Source organism: Camelus bactrianus, chromosome 4 (assembly GCF_048773025.1).
Source record: "Camelus bactrianus isolate YW-2024 breed Bactrian camel chromosome 4, ASM4877302v1, whole genome shotgun sequence".
Lineage (NCBI taxonomy): Eukaryota > Metazoa > Chordata > Mammalia > Artiodactyla > Camelidae > Camelus > Camelus bactrianus.
In genome coordinates this window covers 52,592,221-52,616,040 of record NC_133542.1, presented here as the reverse complement: position 1 = coordinate 52,616,040, position 23,820 = coordinate 52,592,221, and the positions used below count along the sequence as shown (strand labels likewise).

The following is a 23,820-nucleotide window of genomic DNA, read 5'->3' as shown; positions in this document are numbered from 1 at the left end:
TGTTTTATTTCAATTATTAATTTGGTTTTTCTAAAGTTAATTCTTTTTCATTCAAATTAAGCATGCTGGGGCAGCCACCTGCCAGTTATGGAAATAAAAACACCATAATTGAGAGAGTAAAAAAAGAATTTAAAAAATCCCCCAGTCCTTTATTTTGACCCAACCGTCTTTTTTCAACCTTTGTTTATAATGTCGATCTCTGCTCATACTTTTACAACAACTCGGCATCCTTTATAGAGCTTAACAGCAGGAGAAATCACAATGAAGGCAGCTCCATGTAACCTACATTCAGCAGTGTCCTCTGACATAGCTGTTACCATTAAATGGGTCTGGCTGAGGGATCTTGGTGGAAGTATTTTTGTTGTTACTTATAGCCCAATTCAATTTACTTCTAACACTGGGACTTGACCTAAGGTTGAAATAACTTTCAAAGCTTTGTAGACTCTAGGATGAGTTTTCAAAGGAAGTACTGGCCAAAAATACCACTTTCAATTACTCTGTATTCATCTTCTTTCTCCTGATAGTATACATATCTATACTACTGTATTTTGAAACAATTTCCATTGAAGGCTCCTCAATTTCAACAAATATACTGAATATCCATGTAATACATTAATTATACATGCATTTCTACATTTCATAGACTGTCTTTTCAACTCATATACTCAGAATGCCTGCTCAATAACTGATATCTTTGTGTTATGACTGACTTCAGGTTTTTACCAAATATTATACAATCATAATAGCCTTTTAAAAGTATTTCCTTACACTGGTTTGTTTACTACTAACCACATCACTTTAGATCCACCTCAGCAGCTGACTGGGTATCCTGGCTACCTGCTTTGTAGTTCATAGGTTGGAATGCAGTCTAGAAGAACCTGAACAGAGAAGCATCTTTGCAAGACTGATTGATACCTTCCGCAACAGCTGTCGCTGTGGGCAGTTTAAGTGTGCCTGCCATGAAAAAAAAAACTGAAGAACTCTGGTATTTATCAGCTCTGTAATTCTAACTATGGAGAAATCAGAAATTTAGTATTTACTACCCCTGATAGTCATGTGACTTGACTTTAGGTTTAAAGATGTTCTAATAGTACACCTTTAAAATATCATAGAGAATTTTAGTCTTCCAACATTTCTATGCTCTTCCTATCTAATTTCACAACAGCCAACTTTATTTTTTTTGGTATCTTAACTTTTTAAAGCATGGTAACATAATAAAATTTTGTGGTTTGACATATGATTGGAATCCCAGTTTACTTCAAAGGACAAAGTTAATGTCTTGTAATTTTAAAAAAAGTAAGATGCAGACAAAATACATAAGGAAGACTTACAAGATTCTGAGCAACCCTCAGAGTTTCTGGAGCAATACATCTGGCTGAAATTTTATTGAGTGGAATGATAGTGTATCGACGCTTCAATTCCCCCTTTTCTAGTAGCTTTTTTCCAGTAACCTAAGACATTGTGCATTAGAAATAAGAAAACAAAATATTAATAACAGAAAACATTCAAATGGAAAGACTACAAGTTTAGGAATCCATAATCAAATTGTTGAGTGCCTACTATTCTGAATAATCAAAACTCTGAGACTGATAATATGCATTCTAGGCTCTTGAGTTAGCGTTAAGACTTCCTCTGGAATACAGTTAATCAAATATAGTCAATAACATAATAAAAAAAGCCATTCATGCTATAGTTTTACACTGTAAAGGTATAAGCAACCTTAGGAGAAGCTTAAAACATCAAGAAAGTACCCAGTTCTTCTAGGAGTACACAATTTTTCAAGCTAAACAACAACTATAGGTCTTCTTTAATTAAAGTCAATTTACCTCTGTGTCTACTACGACATTGTAGAGTCGGTCCCCAGCCACCAATTCTAAAGCTGTGGTTGCAGAAGTATCTTTCACACTGATCAGTGAAGCTACAAGTCCTTTCACACAATTTCTGTTCCAGTTCTTCTCTGGATCCCTAAAACAGAAAAGTGGACAAAAATTAACCTTAGATAAGCAAATAGAAAAGGTTGTACTTTACTAGTCTCTTTCTGACAATACATTAGATTAAAATACAAGATTCATATAGTTTTAACAGAATACAAATTTTAAAATGTTCAGATGACTAGCCAGCTACAGGCTGGTTTTCTCACAAATTAAAGGTTTGTGGCAACCCTGCAGTGTCACCTGATGGTTAGCATTTTTTAGTAATAAAGCCTTTTCAAATTAAGGTATGCATGTTATTTTTTACACATTATTCTACTGCAAACTAATAAACTACTGTTTTATAATCAACCAAAATATCTTTCAGTATATACTACATTTTTAATGTAACAAAAATAACTTTGATGTTCTAATCTTTGTAATACATATATTACTATAAGTATTCCACCAAAAAATACAGTAAAACAAACTGTAAAATGTTAATATAGCTGTTTAACATTAATGATAATAACCTTAAAGGAACTTTTGGACTGAGATTAAATTCCCCTCATTTTGGTCTTAATTTAAGATTAAGTGGCATCAGTAGCCTTTAAATTTCAGAAGAATTTCCTCTGCCTACAAATCTCAAACATTTCAATAAACGTTTAAGGAAAAAATACCAATTAAGGAAAAGCAGCTTATAATAATTTTCACACAAAAATATATCTTAGTTATTACTATATTAAGATTCAAGGTTTAACTCTCTTACCTGTAGGCAAATCGAAGATTGGGAAATCTGGCCAAGAGAGCTTCGTATGTTTCTTTCAATCTACTGATATCACGAGACAGCTGCCTACGCTTTTCCAGGAGGCTTTCCTCCTTGTTTTCTAAACAGTAAGTCATAAGTAAATTGAAACCAGTTTTAAAAACTCAAATATTACACTGTTTTATGGAAAATATTACTAACCCCTACCCTCAAAGCATTTCTGTAAACAAAATATAAATTTCTGGTGGGTAATTAAAGCATGCTTAACATTCAAATTTCTATCAAGTGTCAGGTGAACATTATTTCCAACACATAACACCATGTTCATTCCAAGAAACAACATATGAATTGTATACCTACTAACATAGAAACATACAAATAACATTTCTGAGTTGTCAAGTGGCACTTCAGAGTGACTGAAACAGGAAATTCTTAGTACTGAGTTTTCAAAAATTCAAAGCGCTGTTTTATACTCAGATATTTTTGTGACTATATTTACATACATATCCTATCCTAATACCACCTAGTATTAATGGGGTAAAAATTTTTCCTACTTGCTACTTCCTTTAAGTTAGTTTCTATCAATAATCACTACTTCTAATGATTTAACATCATGTCTTTAAAGGCAAACCTTCATAATTTAGCTTTTTCATTTCGGCTTCAAGTTTTTCTTTAAGTTTCTTCACAGCTTCTAATGCTTCTTGATCCTTCCTGTAGCCACTATCCATCTTCTTAACTTCAGTTTGCTTAGTCTTTAATTCTTGTTGGGCATGTTTCAACTTCATCTGAGCCTGTAATAGAAAAATGTAACAGACTATATGAGGCAGATAGTGTTAGTGATAAAACAGCCACGGATTCCAATTGGTTTAAGAGAAACCATGACTGGGACATTGTGCTGTACACCAGAAACTGACACACTGTAACTGACTACTAAAAATTTAGAAAAAAAGAGACATCAACCTTGAAAATATTAACTGCTTGGTCACTTGGATTAATATCTCAACAGATCAACTATTTCCCAATACTGTCTCCTCAAAAAAAAACTCAATAAAAACTTATAAAAAGTATATGCTTAAATCATTAAATAACTTGCAATTCATGTCCATCTTTTTACTATTTATAAAATATGACATTAGTGAGTTCAAAAATTATATCAAAGAATAACTGCCATTAGCTGGTTAAATAAAAAACAAAATAGAAAGCTAGAAATCACTTCCTTCCCTTCTTTTCTACTTAGATATGCGTATTTGTATTTATGTATATTTGTGAGTTTTATCTGACTATGAAACTGTATTGAGCAGTGAGAATAAACTTATACAGGAAAGGGAAGCAAAATTGACAGAAAAATTTAAATGCTAGAAGTCTGATATTTAAATGCAGTTTATATAATTGAGCACCTTTCTTTAAAACCATGAACTAGTATTCTAAGATCTTACATGAGTGTATCCTTTAAAACTGAATGTTGGGCTTTTCCCAATATAAAGTAAGTTAACAAAGAAATTGGGAAGACTTTAACATTTTTTTGCTATTGATTTCTTACAATTTATTTGTGACTATCCATCTTTAAATGAAAAAGTTGCAAATGTGTAACAGAAAATCTTGACTAGGATTAATAGACACACACATTTGGATATATTTTTAAAAACAAGTCCTCTATTAAAAAATGAATAAAAGAATGTGTGTGTATATATATATATATATTTTTCTTTCTGCCATCAACTCTTGTGTTCACAGGAGTTCTGTGTTGCACATCTAAATAAATTTGAAAACCATTACAATAGACAGAAAAGCCTTTGAAGATTATGAAATCAGAGTAGGGAAACCAAAGACTGGAATGGAGGTAAATGGGAGATAGAGATACTTACAAGGAGGATGTTGCAAAGTTTCAGAAACAAAGTTTTAAGAACTAGGTGTGGTGGGAATAGAAACGGAGAGGACATTTTTGTTTTCCTGTTAAAGCTTACAACTTCAACTTTATAATGTCAATACAACAGCAAAAAGATGGAAATAAACTGACTAACCTCAAGTATTCCATACAGTGTTGAAAACAGAAGAGAGCATTTATTGCACTTAAGATTTCAATTAACCTATAAAGGTACTTTATGTTTTATAGCATCTTTAACACCATCAGTAGGTAGCAATCAACATATTTGAATTTCGTTGTTTTAGGTACTAAACAGTAATCAAGTTCCTTGATATTGATCTGATTACTTTCAACATTTTACAACAACTGCCAAAGCATAATATGAAAGAGCTTCTCAGGAAAAAGAAAAACAAAATGCCATCACAAAGTGCTCTATGTCTGTATTTACCTGTTTGGCTTCTGTCTGAGCTTTACTTATGTCATTTTTACAGGCCATCATCTGACCAGCCAGAGTTGCTTCTGCTCCGTCTTCGTTGCTGGACAGGCCGGCGGAGACAGCATTGAAGTGCTGCTGCGCAGCAGCCAGAGCCTCGGCATCTTTATTACTTGCTTCTTGAAGGGCATTCAGCCCATCTGTTATCTTTTTAACCTCTTTTTCCTTTGCCGCTAAAGTTTTAGAATCCTTTAGGAAGAGTTTCAGATTGGAAAGTATTATGTTTTAGAAAACCGTCCATTTTCTTATACCCTTATATGTCATCAAATTTCATAGCAAGTTGAAGTAAGCATGGTAATTTAACCATCATAACTTTAAACACTGTAGTCCCATTTTGAAATTCAGTCTTTCTCAATTTTTAGGATAAATATATCTCTTATCCTAATAGAAATACTTCCATTTCATATGTTGTAGTCAAATCTGGGACATACGAGCTAAAACAGCATTGAAATTTAAACCACTTGCAAAAACTAAAAATCAGTTCCTCTAAATCTCTAAAATTGAAAAAATAGCCTTACTACCCCAAACTTAAAAGTAGAGATTTTAGGATTAAGAGCATGTATATGAAAATATTTTTATAAACTATTGAAAGTTCATAAAATTTTAATATTAAAATAATCACAGGCACAGCATTACTAATACTTAACACATTTTAGGTTCCAGTAACCAGGTAACAAACTATGCAAAATACCAGCACTGGGAAAAGAAAAAAAATCTAGTTGTATTATTTACATGGAAACGATCAGAAATTTTGGCCCACATAATTCATGATTCATCGGATGTTTATCAGATACATACCCAGGTACCAGGCATTGTCCTAGACATTAAAGACACAAGCTCCCAAGGGAGCCTATATTTCTAGGATGAAAAACATAATAAACAAATATATAAAGCAAGGTAAAGGGATGAAAAAGAATGGGACTACTGTTTTAAGAATGAGGGAAGAGCTTTTTGTGATGATGTGAAACCTAAATGAAACAAAAGGAGTGACCATGCTAACACTAGGGGGACAGTATACTTGGCAAGCTCTGAGGAATATGCTTGGGTGTTGGAGGAACTGTGGTTGGAGCACAGTGAGCAAGTGAAGGAGCCAGGAGTCATATTATGTAGGGTCTACAGACCATGGGAAAGACTTTGAATTTAACTATACACATTATTTTTTTTTTTTTTGAAACCACTGAAGGATTTTAAGCACAAGAGTGATGTAATCCAACTTCAGCTTCTGTAAAGAACAGACTGTAGAGCAACAAGAGTAAAAGCAGGACAATTAATGAGGACACTCCCAGAGTATCCCTCCTGGGAGGTGATGGCTTGAACCAGGTTAGCAGTGAAGGAAGGATAAAAAGTGGTTGTATTCTGGATATACTCAAAGTCAATGGAATCTGTTGATGAATTAGAATCTACAGGGTTTGGGGGAAAAGGGAAAATCCAGGAGGACTCTAGGATTTCGGGAGTGAACAACTAGGTTAACAGTAGTATCATTTACTTACATGAGGAAAACTCAGGCAGGTTTGGGTAGGTGGGGAAAATTTTAGGAGTTCTATTTGAGATATATTACATTTTAGGCTTTTTGTAAGTCATCCATGTAAAAATGTCAATTACATAACTGAACAAGTGAGTCTAGAATTCAAAGGAGTAAAGGCTAATTACTGATTTGAAAGGCACCAACATATAGATGGTATTCAGGGCTACAGGGCTAGACGGGATCACCTAAGAAATGAGTGTATAAATTGGCACCTCAAATCTATTATTCTCCAACTATTGATAACCATATTTCAAATTGTCAAAGACAAAAACCTAGAATTATCCTTCAATCTTTTACTTCATATTCAAAAACCAATCTATTGGGTCTATCTGTTGGACCTATCCTTAAAATACACATAAAAGTCCCACAACTTCTCTACTATACCCACTTCTACTGCATTTATCCAAAGGCTGCTTCTTCCCTTTATCATTAGTTTATCCTCGAAACAGCAAGAATAGTCCTATTAAAACATTAAAATGTCACTCTTCTGTTCAGCCAACTCCAGAGGCTCCCCATGTCACTCAGAATACAGATCAAAGTCCTTCATACATTTTGCAAACCACATGTGATACCATCCCCCCATCACCTTTCTGCATTCCTACTACTTAGTGATCATCAGCCACGTTGATCTCCAAGCTTTTCCAATGCCTTAAGCACTTGGGGCAATTGCTGTTCTTCTGCGTGGAACATCTTTCCCTACAGCCTGCCAATTTATCTACATGGTTCTTGAACCTCCTTTGGGTCTTTAATGAAATACTGCCCTCCCAATTAGACCTTCGATGTCTACCCAATTTAAAATCCCAAACTGCAACCCTCTCCACTGCTTTATTTTGTTCTCCACATCAGTAATCACTATATAACATGCTATATATTTCACTTATTTATTTCCTTTATCATCACTTTCCTCACTGGAATGAAGATGCATAAAGGCATTTTGTCCATTATCATTTTATCCATTGTTACAACCTAGCCCAAGTTATATCAAGGGTAGTTGTTGTGATCCATAGCAGATAAATATTAATAGGATGAATCTCCATACTGTTTTCCATAATGGCTGCACCAAACTACATTCCCACCAACAGTGTATGAACCAGCAATTCCATTCCTGGGCATATATCTGGACACCCCAATGTTCACTGCAGCACTATAGCTGCCAAGACATGGAAACAACCTAAATGTCCATTGACAGATGAATGGATAAAGAAAGTGTTGTATATTTATACAATGGAATACTACTTAGCCATAAAAAATAAAATAATACCATTTGCAGTAACATGGATGGACCTGGAGATGGTTATTCTAAGTGAAGTAAGCCAGAAAGAGAAAGAAAAATACCATATATCATTCATATGTGGAATCTAAACAAAGAAAAGAAAAGGACACTAATGAACTTATCTACAAAACAGAAACAGACTCACAGACATAGGAAACAATCTTACAGTTACCAGGGCAAAGGGGGCGGGAAGGGATAAATTTGGGAGTTTGAGATTTGCAAATGTTAGCCACCATATATAAAAATAGATAAAAACAAAAAACAATTTAAACACAATTTCTTCTGTATAGCACAGGGAACTATATTCAGTATCTTGTAATAACCTTTAATGAAAAAGAATATGAAAACTAATATATGCACATATATGCATGACTGGGACATTATGCTGTACACCAGAAATCGACATATTGTAACTGTCTATACTTCAATTAAAAAAACATTAACAGGATGCATAAATGTATACACTGGAATTAAATTAAGCTTTTTATTTGCTTACCTCAACCATATTTTTTTCTAGCTCTTTGCGTTTATTCTCTTCACTCTCCAGATTTTTCTTCTTGAGATCAAAGGCACTCTGAGATTTAGTATTGACTCGCTGAGCTTCTGCAAGAGCATCTTCTAAAGATCGAAGTACACCTCCAATTTCCTATAATCAAATGCACTCAATTCAATCAGTATACTTAAAATACGTTCACGTCAAATTTTTTTGGAAAACTTCTATATAAATCATTTACTTTTTATAAGCTATTTTATTGTCAAACTTTAAGATTAACAAATCAATACAGAAAATGCCCTAGTTACTGTACATAATTTTTTTTCAGTATATCATCTATTCTTACAAATATGTCTGACCTTATCTTTTCTTTTTTCCAACTCTTCTATTTCATGACTAAGTGCTTTTATTTTCTTATCATTCTCACATAATTCTTCTTGAAGCTTAACAATTTTATCCTGCATTTCTTTTAACTCCTCAGCTGAGCGTTCTTTGGTATCTTCAGCCAGCAAAAACTGATAAGCAATATATAAACGACTCAAATGTTCTATTTCTCTCATTACTTTTTGATACTCCAAGTAGGAAGATCTTTCCTGAAAGAGAAATCACCAATAAAGCATAACTCAAAATTCATAAACGAAGTTGGAAAAAATCAAAATATAGCAACGTGGATACAATTTTCCATTACAAGATATATATTGGATTTTCTCTTAGATTGAGTAAATATGGATTATAAATTTTAGGAAACTTTTATAACAGAATTTTGGCTTTTTAGACAGTGTTCTACCATCTCCAGTGAATCGTATACGACTGTTTGTTTTCATATATAATCAGGCAGTTGAGTTTAACAAAGAAATGCACACATAAGGTTCATAGACGGGGGATGGATAGCAAGAAGTCTATATAAATACAACCTACACACCACAAATGATACACTACTAAATGTATTTTGTAGTAGTATTACCAAGATGCCTACCCAACATTCATTCATGTAACTATTTGCTCACATATTACTAAACTTGATTTCCATAAGAACCTGCTGCAGCAGAGAAAGTAGACAATTAAAATCACTAATTTGCAGATGAAGAAACAAATTCAGTGATTCAATGACCTCTCAATGCTCTCAGACTTAGAATTTGGCAAAATCTGGAATGACACCTAGGTTTAAACTGTTATTTCAGTGTTTTCTACTAAATAATATGTACAAAGGGGGTACCTTCAAGCTCATCTTGAAATTTTTCAGTTTTTCCAACAACATCTATGCTACTTATATGGATTCAGAAGATAGCCTGAGAAGCATCAAATTTTAATGAGCATTTAATAAGTTCCTAAACACAATTTAAAAACAATGTGCTATAAATGCATTCTTTCACTGAAACTTTATGATACCAAAAGCTACAAAGATTATACAGAAAACACAGCCATGTGTTTTAACACCTTCCACTTACCAATTGCCCTGACAGCAGTAATAGTAGTGATAGCCCCTCTTATCCTAGAAGTTATTCACTCTGCCAAGAAAGGTTACTAAGAGTGTCGTATTTTTAGGAAATACTGTTCTGCTCAAGTCTAACTATCCCAGAAAATTCAGACTTACTTTTCGACAAAGAATTAAAATCTGGAATATCATCTTCTGAGACTATGAGAGCAACCTCCAAAACCATGATGACTGAACAGACATGAAGTACATGTCCTCTACAAGCAGAAGGCTGAGTATGGACTACAAACTCTTTAACTCTCATCTCATTCCAGAAAAAAATTCCTGAGAAGTGGTACACAGTTCATCCCTACATGTAAGATCTTGGATACGTCACCAATTTTGAAGAGACATTCTAGCTGGTTGTCCTCACATTACAGTATATACCTCTTTTAATTTTTGAATAGTTGGAGTAATTTCTTCTTCAAGTATCTGGAAAATAAAGGAAAATCATACTTTTCAGTATGTGAAGTACCATTAAAGAGATCTGAAAGAGGGAAGAAGGATAGAAGACTAAGGAGAGGAACTGTCGGGGGGAAATTTCCCTTTCTACAGCAGAGAAACTCTAAATGCAAAATTACTCTCTTCTCTAAAAATGTTTTATATAAATCTAATTACCGTCTTTATCTCTTTCAGCTTAGCCTCCTTTTTTTCTATAGTCTTCTGGGCAGCTATCTTTTTGTATTCATACATCCTGGTTCCAGCTGCTTCTTCTATCATGGACAAAATCTGGAAAGATGATTGTTATTAATGTTTTAAAAATCCAATACAATGCATCTCAGTGGAACTTACATTAAGGTTATTATTTAAGGCCTTAATCTCACTACGCATCTTAACAAAATTATGGACCATAAAAGTTAAGTATATAAAAATGTACAAATTAGACATAACCCTAACATTCAAGACACATCTCTGGACTTCACTCCAATTCTAAATCACTGATGTTCCAGAGTACATCTCTTTTAGAACTGAAGCTAGTAATTCTTTCCTCCTCTTTTCCTTCAAATACAAGCCTTGAAAAAAAAAAAAAAATAAAGGCTAACAACATTCAGCTTTCATTTTATAAATTTATACTTAAAACTGTTCCCAGTGAGACTTCAGCCATTTTGTTCCTACAAGGATGAGCCTTGGCATCTCACCTGCGTCATGTGCTTTAAAAACTTGGTCAAGTAACTTAATTTTCTCTGTCTGCAGAGTACTGATAGTATCCCACAGCATTGTTGAGAAGTAAACAAAATAATTCACGTGAGAAGCACTTTGAAAAAGGCAAACATTAATCAATTATAATTTTATAAGAAGGACACTTTTACCAGCACTCCTTTTTCAGAAGCTTCTGAAATTCACCATCAATCCCTGTCTCAAGAGGATTATTCCTCTGAAAACCATTTTGATTTCTATGTATTTGGCAGGTTTCAAATTGGAAGTTTTCCCTTAAGATGCTATCTAAAGAAAATAAGCATGACCTACGGTCAAACTGCACTAGTATTATCAGTCATCAGTCTTCTTAGTTCTTCTTCACAGAAAAAAATAACCAGAAGAGCCTTTGCTCTTGTACAAAACATTCCTTCCTTCATACCAACTCTTCTCCAGGGTGCTCCAAAAGAAAATTAAGTCTTAACGCCCTAAGCATTCCACTGTATGTAATGAATGAATTTCACTCAAATCTTTTTCTGTGGGGTTTAACTCTGACATGGAACACCAGTTGAGAAGGCTACTTTATACTGTTAAAATTTCTGTTAATACTGTATTAGGCACCTAAAACTCTTAGAAGAAAATGTAAGTGGTAACCTCCTTGATATCAGTCTTGGTGATAATTTATTTGGATGATACCAAAAGCAGAGGCACCAAAACCAACAACAACAACAAAAAAAAGTGGGACTATATCAAACTAGAAAGCTTCTGCACAACAAAGGAAACCATCAACAAAATGAAAAGGCAACCTACTGAATGGGAGAAAATATTTGTAAGTCATATATATAAGGAGTTAATAACCAAATACACAAAGAACTCAGCACAATTCAATGGAAAAAATTACAATTAAAAAAAATGGGCAGAGGATGTGGATAGACATCTTTTCAAAGAAGACATACAAATGGGCAAAACGTACAGGAAAATATGTTCAACATCACTAATCATTAGGGAAATACAAATCAAAACCACAATGAGGTATCACCTGTCAGAATGACTTATCAAAAGGACAAAAAGTAACAAGTGTTGGTGAGGGTGTGGAGGAAAGGGAACCCGTGTGCACTGTTGGTGGGACTGTAAGTTGGTACAGTCACTATGGGAAACAGCATGGAGGCTCCTCAGAAAATTAAAAATAGAACTAACATATGATCCAGCAATTCCACTTCTGGGTATTTATCTGAAGGAATCAAAGACACTAATTTGAAAGGATAATCTGCACCACAATGTTCACTGCAGCATTATTTACAACAGCCAAGACACAGAAACAACCTAAGTGTCCACTGAAGGATGAATGGATAAAGGATATGTGATATTTACACATATAAACAAATTAAATGTTTAACCATTAAAAAAAAGGAAATCTTGCCATTTGTGACAACATGGATAGGACTCAAGGGCATTATGGGAAGTGAAGTCAGAGAAAGACAAACACAGTATAATCTCACTTATATGTGGAATCTTTAAACAAAAAAACTGAACTCATAGAGAACAGACTGGTGGTTTCCAGTGGTGGGGGATGGGTGGTGGGCAAAACGGGTGCACACAGTCAAAAGGTACAAACTTACACTTATAAAATTAAAGGTCCTGGGTAGGTAAGGTAACGTATGGCATGGTGATCATAGATAATCATACTGTACTGCATATTTGAAAAGTGCTAAGAGACTAAATCTTAAAAGTTCTCATCATAAAAAAAAATTTGTATCTATGTGGTGATGAATGTTGACTAGACTTCTTATGGTGATCATTTTGCAATATATACATGTATCAAATCATTATGTTATATACCTGAAACTGTCAATTGTATCTCAATTAAAAAATAATAAAAAAAATCTGCTTAACAAGGTCCCATGACTTTTCTTTTACATTCTCATTTAATCCTCAAAACAGACCTTAAGGTAAGGATTATTGACTTCAATTTATGAATGAAGAAACTAAGGCTCAGAGGGCTATGTTTCATAATTTTTAAAAAATTGGGGCACAGTGTTAAATATTAAAAAACAAAACTATTTTCTTTATTAATCAATCTTAAATAAATGTTTCTTAGAATTTTAATAATGAAAGAAATAATGTTAAAAAACTGGTTACCTAGAAGATTAAGACAGTATCTGTAATTATTATTTTTACTGTCCTTAAAGAGTACTCTTACCTCTGGAGGTTTCATATTCAACACTTTTGTAATTCGGCCCTGAAAATAAAATGGCAAACTTAGTATAATAATAACAAATTACAGAAAGAGTAACCTCAAGGCATACATGTTTATCTGCACCAAAGCTGTTGTATCCTAATATACCAATCTTTTGGGAGTTATTTCTTCAACCTACATGAAAAGACGTTTCTTTTATTAGATTTGAGACTAAAGTCAGCTTTTAATTCTAGAATTGTGCTATCCACTTTCTCGTGAGTGATACAAATTACATAAGTTATTAAATGATACAAAGTTAACTCAGACCACATTGCTGAGACAGTTAATATTAATGATGTAGAAGTCTCCAATTCTAAAATGGGTAAGTATATAAATGTTAGCCTAATTACTGAATATTTCTTGATTTTTTTGAATGATATCCCTCCAAGATAAGTCAAAGAAAATTGCTTCTAGGCATTCTTCAAAATTCAAATGTATACAACATATTAGAAGACATAAGTACAAATAACTCACCTACATTTCTTAAGAGGTGCCCAAACACTAGCACAGTAGTAAATAAAAAATCCATATAGAAGCACTTCTGCTATAAGTTAAAAAATAAAAGATGTCAAAACTATCAAGAAAGATAATATAAAGACCACAACAAAATACCTGCATGATGAGAAAGTGAGGGTTGTTAACATTAAGGCCAACAGAACAGAAGAGATCCTGTACTCTGGTATTGTTTGCGTTTACTCCATTGATTAAATATTTATTTCTGCCACCAATAACCACCTTAAAAAAAAGAATTTTAAAAGATATAAATGAACACACACATCTTGAGTTAAGATGATAAATCCCCAAATACATTATCTTTTATTTGTTTGTTCTGTCTAACTAATGGTAAACAAAACCAATCCAGAATAAGTAACAGAGGAAGTGTGACATGGTCAAAAAGAGTATGACACTGAGTCAGGACAAATGGCTTCTAATGCAGGGACTTTTGCTAACCAGTTATGTAACCAAGCACAAGACTCCTAATCTCTCTAGCACTGGACTAGGTCTCTAAGATCCCTTGTAGCTTCACACTTCCAAGTGTGTATACAATACATTTTCCATCCCTGGTCACCCTCTTCCTCCACTTTTTTTAGCTTCCAAAAGAAAAGAAGTCAGATACTAAAAACCAAAGACAAATCGTTTGTTATCAATCTTTGTCAAGACTCTAAATGGGATTAATAAAAGACATGACTTGTGAATATCTGAAAGGAAAAGTATAATCATAGAATTTCAGCATGGGTTTAATAAGAACAACTTTTACCAGCCACCAAAACTGTTCATACTCTATTACAGACTTGCATTGTCATTTTTTGGGTATGATTGTCTCAATCTATGGTATTTTGTGGTCCTTAATGGCAAGATCTATTTCTCATTCCTCTTTCTATCTGTATTTCCAAGTGCATTCCAGAATGCCCAGCATGGAGGAATAACCCTCCAAGAGTTCAGACGATACTACAGAGCTACAGTAATCAAAACAGCATGGTATTGGCATAAAAACAGACATGGGTCAATGGAACAGAACAGAGAGCCCAGAAATAAATCCATAGACCAACGGTCAATTAATCTTCCACAAAGGAGGCAAGAATATACAATGGAGAAAAAAGACAGTCTCTTCAGCAAGTGGTGTTGGGAAAACTGGACAGCAGGATGTAAATCAATGAAGTCAGAACATTCCCTCACTCCATACACAAAAATAAACTCAAAAATGGCTTTAACACTTAAATATAGGACAAGACACAATAAATTTCCTAGAAGAAAACATAGGCAAAACATTCTGACATAAATCTTAGCAATGTTCTCCTAGAGTGTCTACCCAGGCAATAAAAATAAGAGCAAAAATAAACAAATGGGACCTAATTCCACTTACAAGGTTTTGCACAGCAAAGGAAACCATAAGCGTAACAAAAAGACAACCTACGGAATGGGAGAAAATATTTGCAAATGATGCAACTGACAAAGGCTTCATTTCCAGAATATATAAACAGCTCATACAACTTAGTAACAAAAAACAAACCCAATCCAAAAATTGGCAGAGGACCTAAATGAGCAATTCTCCAAAGACATACAAATGGCCAATAGGCACATGAAAAAAGTTCAATAACACTAATCATCAGAGAAATGCAAATCAAAACTACAGTGAGGTGTCACTTCACACCAGTCAGAATGGCCATCATTCAAAAATCTATGCTGGAGAGGATGTGGAGAAAAGGGAACTCTCCTACACTGCTGGTGGGAATGTAGTTTGGTGCAGCCATTATGGAAAGCAGTATGGAAATTCCTCAAAAAACTAAAAATAGACCTACCATATGACCCAGCAATCCCACTTCTGGGTATATACCTGGAGGGAACTCTAATTCGAAAAGATACATGCACCCCAATGTTCATAACAGCACTATTTACAATAGCCAAGACATGGAAACAACCTAAATGTCCATCAACTGATAACTGGATAAAGAAATTGTGATATATTTATATAATGGGATACAACTCAGCCATAAAAAAGAATAAAGTAATGTCATTTGCAGTAACATGGATGGACCTGGAGATGGTTATTCTAAGTGAAGTAAGCCAGAAAGAGAAAGAAAAATACCACATGATATCACTCATATGTGGAACCTAAAAAAAGAAAAGAGGACAGTAATGAACTCATCTATAAAACAGAAATAGACTCACAGACATAGTAAGTAATTTTATAGTTACCAGGGAAAGGGGATGGGAAGGGATAAATTTTGGAGTTTGAGATTTGCAAATATTAGCCACTATATAAAAATGATTTAAAAAAAAACAAGTTTCTTTTGTATAGCACAGGGAACTATTTTCAGTATCTTGTAATAATCTTTAATGAAAAAATATGAAAATGAATATATGTATAAACATGCATGACTGGGACATTATGCTGTACACCAGAAACTGACACACTGTAATTGACTACTTCAATAAAAAATAAATGAATTAAAAAAAGTTAGTCTTAAAAATAAAAAAAAAGAATGCTCAGCATACAAGCACTTAATATTAAATATCAATTCATTTATTCCTCTGACAAGATTATTACCCATAAGTAATTTGAGAAAATCTTTATAAAAAAACTCTGATGAAGATACAGGTGTATGGAGTGTATGAGGACAGGAATTTGAGGGATTAGTAAAAGACTTACTGAAAATCCTTAAAAGGTGATTATTTGACAGATGCTTAACGACAGAGAACAGGATTCTGTCCCAATCTAATCAATTCCCCCCACTCCTTTTTTTTTCCAATCAGAGGCTTTCATTAAAATAGAGGGAAGTCTATAAGGTACATAATGGCAAGCTGGAGAGTGACTGGGAATTAACAGAACTTTTAAAAATAAAACTTTGACAATCAAAACATAACACTGAGTATAATAAGAAAAAAGATTTAAAGGGACAAATGTAAGGTCCTCTACTGCTTTTAAAAGCCTGCTTAGATACAGAAATGGCAGTACATGGCTAATAACACGTGAAAAAAACTTACAGTGATTTTAAGTAAATCAGACATAAATTCATAATGTACCGTGAATTCTCCAACATCATATTGGGAAAAATAGAAGCAGAGTACCTAAAATGAAAGAAATAACAATTTCTGCCTAATCCTGTCCTAGCCAGACCAACTCTAGTATGTGCAATTTGAGATGTCACGGATTAAAATAATAAATAAATTTAAAAACTGGAGCAAATTTGTATTCAGTATCATGAGACAAGTGAAAGAACTACAACTCAATGTCAACTGGAAGAGCTAGAGAGACTTGGGTTAGAAAACCGATTTACAGAACATTTAAACATTGAATTATGGAATAAACTAACTTGTTCTTGGTGCTCTCAAGTAAACTAGGATTAATGTATAAAACATGAAGACAACACTTTGACTCAATTTACAGGAATAACCTTCTAATTAGAACTTTCCAAAAACAGAACGGGTTACCTCAGAAGACAGCAAGATCCCAGGTACTACAGGTGTTCAAACAGGCAGCGAAGACTCAAGTGTGGTTCAAGATTTAAGCATGGCTGAGTGCTTGTACTCATGGATTTCAGATCCCTTTCAATCCTCTTGGTAAATGGTGGAATTTACATAATCAAAATTTTAACATAAGGAAGATACTCTTAAGGAATCTAGTCTGTATTTGATGGATCAATTTTGTTCATAAACTTTCTCTCTCCAGCAGTCATATTGCCAAAAAAACCCGCAAGTTTTCAGGTAACCAAGTATTTAGTAGCCACTCACCTGCCTTGTTACTGTAATTTCATCATGAACCTCAAATCCTAAAGGACTTTGCTTTTTGTCAGAATTATCAAAGGTGATTGATACTGAGGCTTTGGTAATTCCAGCCTGCCCATTTTTGTAAACTAAATCTTGTAAATTAGAAGCCCGAACCTAAAATAAAAGAAAATGTTATCAGTTATAAGACCCCATATGGCACAAAATATCACCAAAAATGGGTTTCCTGCTGTTGGAAAACCACCCATGTAGTATCCGTTTAGCAGCCAAGGACAGGCAGTAGCATTCATAGAGAAGAAAGCAAACCAAAGGGGCAATGACCTGAAAAAGCCCACCTTTCTCCCTTGGGCTTTTTCAACTCTGAACTGAATTGTTGTCTACTTATTTCTCAACAAAAGTTCACTTGAAAGACTGAAGGAAAACAATGTCTAAGAATTTCACTATTCATCCAATCCCATTAGTAGATTTTGAAAAGTCTTCATAATTGGTGGGAGGCGGGGAATACAACTCTGGAATGAGAATGCCTGAGTTTCAGTGTTGCTCCAAACATCTTAAAGAGGATGAACCTTAGGCAATGCCTCTAAGTTTCTATTTTCTCACTTAAAATATGGAGCAATAATACCCACCTTTAACGAACTGTGGTAAGGTATATAATACTTCACATAAAAATGCAAATGAAGAGAATATTGGCAACAGTCTCCAAATTCAGAGGATTCCCCTGAGGTTCCTCAAACTTCAATTCACATAAATCAGAAAGTTTACACTTTACCTGAGACAGGTTGGAGATGCCCAGCAAAAAGCAGATGGAGTCCAATATGTTGGATTTCCCACTACCATTTAAACCAGTGATAGCATTGAAGAGGGGGTCAAAACCATTTACTTCAGTCCTCTGAGCATAGGACTTGAATCCCTCAAGAATGATCGACTTAATGTGCATTTTCACTAGTGACTTGGACGGGTAAACCTCTGCTAGAAATCAAACTGGCCACAAAGCAGTTCTGTACAAAGCAGAAATAAAAACACGTAAGTGGGATGTAAAATCGGAGTAATAAATGTGAAAGACTAAAACCTAAGGACGACAGCTCAACAAAAATGAAACAGCCACTGACCAAGCTACTTCCTTTCATGTGAAGTTATCTTTCCCTAAATTAAAAATACACTAGAGTTAGTGTCTACCTGGAAGTTAATTACACCATTAATTCAACCTGGAAGTCAACCACTTACTTTCTCAGGCCTACCTTCCACCGTTATCATACTCAAGATAACACAGACTACATTTCACATCTCATTCCCTTTGCCCATAATGCTCTTCTCCTCGACACGGGGATACCTCACTCTCCTTTACAACTCCCACGTCTTCGCTCAAACGTCACCTAACCGGGGTCCTTCCTGACTTCCCTACATAAAAGAGCACCTCTACCTATCCCCTAACTCTGCTTTTTCCTTCACTGCACTTAAAGCTGCCACAAAGCAGTACTTATTTATTCGTCTACCCAACCTATCATGTAATGAATGTCCCGTAGCATCTTCGCCTACGTCCACGGCTGTATGCTGGAACAGTGCCTGACTCCAGGGCGCGGGGCTGGGAGGTGCCTAGTAAATACTTATAAAGAGATTAAACCCTAGACAAAAGCCACCTGCTTTCACTCAAGCTTACTCCCTCGCTTCATTAGCTCTTTCTGTCAACACTTTCTCACCTTGTTCCAAGGCTGGGTAGGAACGAGCCATTCTGCCAGGAACCCCTTAGGACTAATTTTAGTCTGCGGTTCTTTTTTTTTTGCTACTCGGGCCCCCAGCCCCCACGGCCCCCATCTCCCGCCAGGAATACCAGGCTAGGCCCAACCAGCCGCGCGCACGCACCTGCCTCACAGCTGCGTCAGGCCGCCTGGGCTTGAAGCGCCCCCAAAGCTCCTAGGGCGGAGAGAGGGCCAGCTTTGCCCGGCTTCGGGGGGCTACGAAGCGAAATCCACCATAGCGGCTACAAACGGGCCCCGCGCTCTGCACCGGGCCGGAACTATTTATGCCTTTGAATTTCGGCGCGAGCAAAGGACCCCACCTCGAGGGCCTATTTCATTGGCTGGTGCCTAGGAGATGCCTGATTTAAAGGTTCCATTTTTTTCCCTTCCATCAAGCAATAAAAATGACAAGGAGATAGGAAAGAAGGTCGCGAAGGTGGCGGCTAAGGGAAAAACGACGGCTTGGGCCTGATGACTAAAGAAGCTGGTGGCTTATGTTGAGATTGGCGTCCGGCACACCTCGGGCAGCCCCACGCCGCAGCCTCGGGGCCTCGCGCTCGCCGGCCCCGCCCCGTCTCATGCCCGGTCTGGCGGCCGGCCGCGTCCTGGAGGCCCCGCCTTCCCGCGGGCCCAGCGGGATTCGCTCGTGCGGGAAGCTGTGGAGGAGGGGTGGCTGCCTCCTGTGTCCTCGTTCTGCTTCAGAAGCCTGAATCTCCCCGGGCTTACTCAGACTCACCTAAAATGGAAGTTGCACCTTGTTGGGGGTGGGGAGGCGCCGAACGAATTTCTGAGGACGGTGTGTGGCGTTCTGGCTACGCCCCTCGCGGGCTTTGGATCCACGCAGGGCTTTGGATCCACGCAGGGTTTTCGATCCACGCAGGGTTTTCGATCCACGCAGGGCTTTCCGTCTAAGTTTCCCGCCCGGAAAGGAAGATAAGACGCGCTGCCAGAGCTATGCAGAGTCCAAAGGAAAAACTGAGTGGGCTCGATAGTAGGTGCTGGACGAATAGGAGTTCCCCTCCTTTCACTGAAAAGCTGAATAATGATAATGGATGGCAGAAGTAACTTTTCAGAGAATTTGGAGGGGAGCAGCTTATCACAGCTGATGTTTATTGAGCTTCTGTGTGCCAGCCTGGGTTCCAAAGGCCTTTGTAAATCCTAGTAGCAACCCTGTGAAATCAGTGATATTGTTCTCATTTTACAAATGAGAAACTGAGCCACAAGAGAGGTTAAGCAGCTTATTCCAAGTTGAAGTGGAGAAGCTGGGATTTGTTCCCAAGCTGTCTTGCTCTAGGTGCGCACTCAGATACTGTAGTTCCTTCTCTCCGCGTAGACTCCAGTACTAGTGATAAGAGATTATTGTTCACTCTTGAGGAAAAACTGCCAGTTTACTCACAGTTGAGCATATTGATACCAATAAGTTAGGAAAGGCTTAGTTTCGGAGTGAACTGTGGTGCTATTCCCTAGGTGATATATAAAAAGATGGTGTGGCCAGTATGCTATTTTAGGCCATATATTTAAAGTTGCTTTTTTCGCCCGCGATTGACTTGGCAGTATTTAACACTAGTCGAACTACCAAGAATTACCAAGAATGGGCCAATGTTTTGAAATTCTTTCTCTACTTATGAGAGTAAAATAGTTTTTATGGAGTTTTTGTTTATATAAGAAAGAATCCATTTATTTTCATATGCCACCTCCTCATAGTTAATCATTACAGACCTAACATCATTAGCTTTGTCTACCCTGATTCCTGCCTTTCCTACACTCCACATCTCTTCACTTGTATTGATTCTATTCAATCTTAATACATTTCTTTTCAACTATGTCCCCTTCATTTCATCACTTTGTGAGTAAAGAATTTTAATTTGCGAACAAAATGTAATGTGGGTTTCATCAAATTGTGAAATGAACAGTTCTTTGGGGTGAAAGTGTAAATGTTAAGACAGACATCATTAGCCTTTGCACTTACATAATAGATTAATAACTAGCTGACGTGATAAAAAAATGCAGATGCACTTTTGCTAGCTAAGGACTTCTGGGTACTTACAAGAATAGACATATCTACTCCCACTAAAAGTATTTATTAAAATGAAAATTGCTTATAAAAGGAGACATCTATAGCAGTTTTAGTCTTAGAGCATGTCAGAAGCACTAAGGACTTTGTGTTAGTACAGATGGACGTGAGGAAATCACTGAAGGTTTACTTACAACTCTGCCCTCTGAGATTACGGCAGGAAAGTGGGAAAGACCAAGGCACAAAGCCACTACTACCCCCTAAAGAGGTAAGGGCTGGAAGTAGATAGACTGTAGGGTAGTTACAAACAGCACTCTTCCTGTTTCACAACCGTGGATGAAAAACTTGAAAGCTTTTAACACTTGGCCGGCTAGTAGAGTCTTAGTCCTTATGTGGGTGGCTGCAGTACCAGCAAGGACACTGATAAAAACATAAAATGAGATCTAGGAAAAACATTGGGTCTTCTATCTCACAGGGCATTGGGAGGGACCCTCTCCCTGGGTGCACTTTTCTAATTCTGGAGTTGTACAGAACTTCTCCAGTTCTTCTCCAGACCTGTGTGAATTCTCTTTCCCTGGAACTTAGGGAAGGAGAAGAAAGCAAGCAAGCAGGCAAGCAAGCTAGCAAGCAAGCAAGCAAAAGAACGAACTTTACCTTCACTGCAGGAATAAGAAAAGTTCATTCATTTTGTTGAGAGATTAATTTGGGATTCAAGGGAATCAATTGATAATGACAGAAAGTTTATATTGTATTGAGCACCAGCAAGTATAACCTGTCTGACGAACTTGGAAAGAAGTACAGCTGAGCATAATTTAAAATGAGGAATAGAAGAGGTCATTGTATTCGTTCACTTATGGGATCTGGTTAGACATTCATTTTTGTTTCAATGGCAATACTGTTTTCAATACTACTTGTTCTATTTGGTTCTTTGTAGAATCTGCTCATTCTTTCATTATGATTGCTATTATTTTGCCTCCTTAATTAAGTTGAATATCTTTATTTTATCTTCTCTTTCAGGTGCTTCTATTCTTTCCAGCTTTTGAGTTGCTAACTATACTGTTTACAACAGTTGTTGACTTGTACTCATTGTGATTTATTTCCTCCGTGGTGCTGTTCTAGGATGGGGTGGTTTTGTTTATGGGAGTCTCATGCCCTGAATTGGGAAAGGGTCCCTTCAGAGCAGTAATGCATTTGTTTCTGTCAAGGTTCTTTGGCTCTTAAAGATCGTAGAGGATTTGTAAATGATTATTTCTCAGTTTGTGGTTCCTGAATTATACAGATAATGTAAATTTGTATCTTTTGCAGGTCTGGGGTTTTGACTTCTCACAAGTACCTTTTGTTTTATCTTCCTTTCCAAAGCTTTAGACAAAGAGCAAACTTCCTTGCTTCTTCCCCAGACTGGAGGAGTTTTTCCAGTCCCAATGACTGGCAGATCTTTAAGGCTCCGGGTTTTACCCAAGGGACTAGTTCCAGCTCCTCTGGCTCACTGAGGCTCAAGGCCTAGTGCTTGTGCACTGGAACCCAGCCATGGCTCATGAGTCCTATGGCCAAGTATAAACTGTTGGAGGGCTGCTTGTCAGTACCTGCTCTTCAAATTTTCGATTTGTTTCTGGCACTTAGAATTTTCTGAGTTTTGTTGTTGTTGTTATTGTTGTTGTTTGGTTACTGAGCTTAGTATATGGTTTATATAACAATAGTTCTATTTTACCTAGTATTTCTATGCGTTTATAAAGGGAATTTCAGTCAACCAGGTCGGAAGAGGTCTTCTCACTTACTTTTCATGAAGACCATCAGTGATCTTTGTTTTGTTCCTGCTGAGCTTTCCTTTCAGGTTCTCACGTTCCTTTTGCAAAGTAGCTTTCCCTAAAAAAAACAGAGAAAGATATTTGGCTCTTAAAGAAACATTTTCATGCACTCCTCATAAAATCCAGTCTCTTTGTACTTCTTTCATATTTGTTCTTTCAGTTTTTCCAGCTGTCCTTGGCTTAATCACTTCCATGCTGGTTAATAGCCAAAGCTACTCATTTCGTCTCTCTTCTGCTTTGTCACACCCCTTCCTTTACAGGGATGATGATTCACTCCCTGTGCTCAAGTATTACTCATTTCATTGTTCTCCCTCCCATAATGGTTCCTTATTACATTTTATTTCAAATCCATACACATCTGCTTGATCTTCCTCCAGCTGGTTCCATTTTATTACCAACTCGATTCTTACTAGATTTCACTTGGATTTTTTTCCTACAAGATCTGCTGCTTTCGTAATTAACATTTCCTCCATGTGTTACATCATTCTGTAGTCCTCCAGTCACAGCCTTCAAATTCTGACTTAAATTTCTACTTCAACAATACTTACTAGCCACTAGTCTATGCCCTCTATAAAGTTCGATAAAATATATGTTTCTGTATCAGAAATATGTATCTCTTTACTCTGTATTCATTTATTCTCAACTCACTTTTCTAGACTCATCTCCTCAGACTTCTTCCTCACATTACCATGTCATGTTTTGTTCACTATTGTAAACCAAGCACCAACCAATGACAAAAAAAAGTGTTCAATAATGTTTTTAATGGATAGATGAATGAATTAAATAGGCATGTATAGAATGCATACCTCATTCTAAGAATTGTGCTAAGTTCTGGGATACAAAGATGATTAAGTTGTGGGCCTGTGCCCA

The 23,820-nt window shown here is 36.1% G+C and overlaps 1 protein-coding gene across 2 annotated transcripts in view; it reads right to left on the bottom strand.

Moving 5' to 3' along the window:
- SMC2 (structural maintenance of chromosomes 2) overlaps positions 1–19,427 on the bottom strand; it is a 46,945-nt gene extending 27,518 nt beyond the window's left edge. Inside the window, exons 1-14 of one of the 2 annotated variants that reach the window (XM_010952961.3) lie at positions 19,256–19,427; positions 18,165–18,393; positions 17,402–17,551; positions 13,781–13,903; positions 13,133–13,171; positions 10,417–10,527; positions 10,186–10,230; positions 8,684–8,917; positions 8,328–8,477; positions 4,989–5,222; positions 3,308–3,467; positions 2,680–2,797; positions 1,827–1,965; positions 1,332–1,451 (exon numbers count right to left, since the gene is read on the bottom strand). In XM_010952961.3, coding sequence (XP_010951263.1) covers positions 1,332–1,451; positions 1,827–1,965; positions 2,680–2,797; positions 3,308–3,467; positions 4,989–5,222; positions 8,328–8,477; positions 8,684–8,917; positions 10,186–10,230; positions 10,417–10,527; positions 13,133–13,171; positions 13,781–13,903; positions 17,402–17,551; positions 18,165–18,332 — 1,791 coding nt within the window. In that variant the 5' untranslated portion in view covers positions 18,333–18,393; positions 19,256–19,427. Of the gene's footprint in view, positions 1–1,331; positions 1,452–1,826; positions 1,966–2,679; positions 2,798–3,307; positions 3,468–4,988; positions 5,223–8,327; positions 8,478–8,683; positions 8,918–9,918; positions 10,163–10,185; positions 10,231–10,416; positions 10,528–13,132; positions 13,172–13,780; positions 13,904–17,401; positions 17,552–18,164; positions 18,394–19,255 lie in introns of those variants that run through there. The other variant, XM_074361925.1, reaches the window with a different exon arrangement.
- Between the last annotated feature and the right edge of the window lie 4,393 nt (positions 19,428–23,820).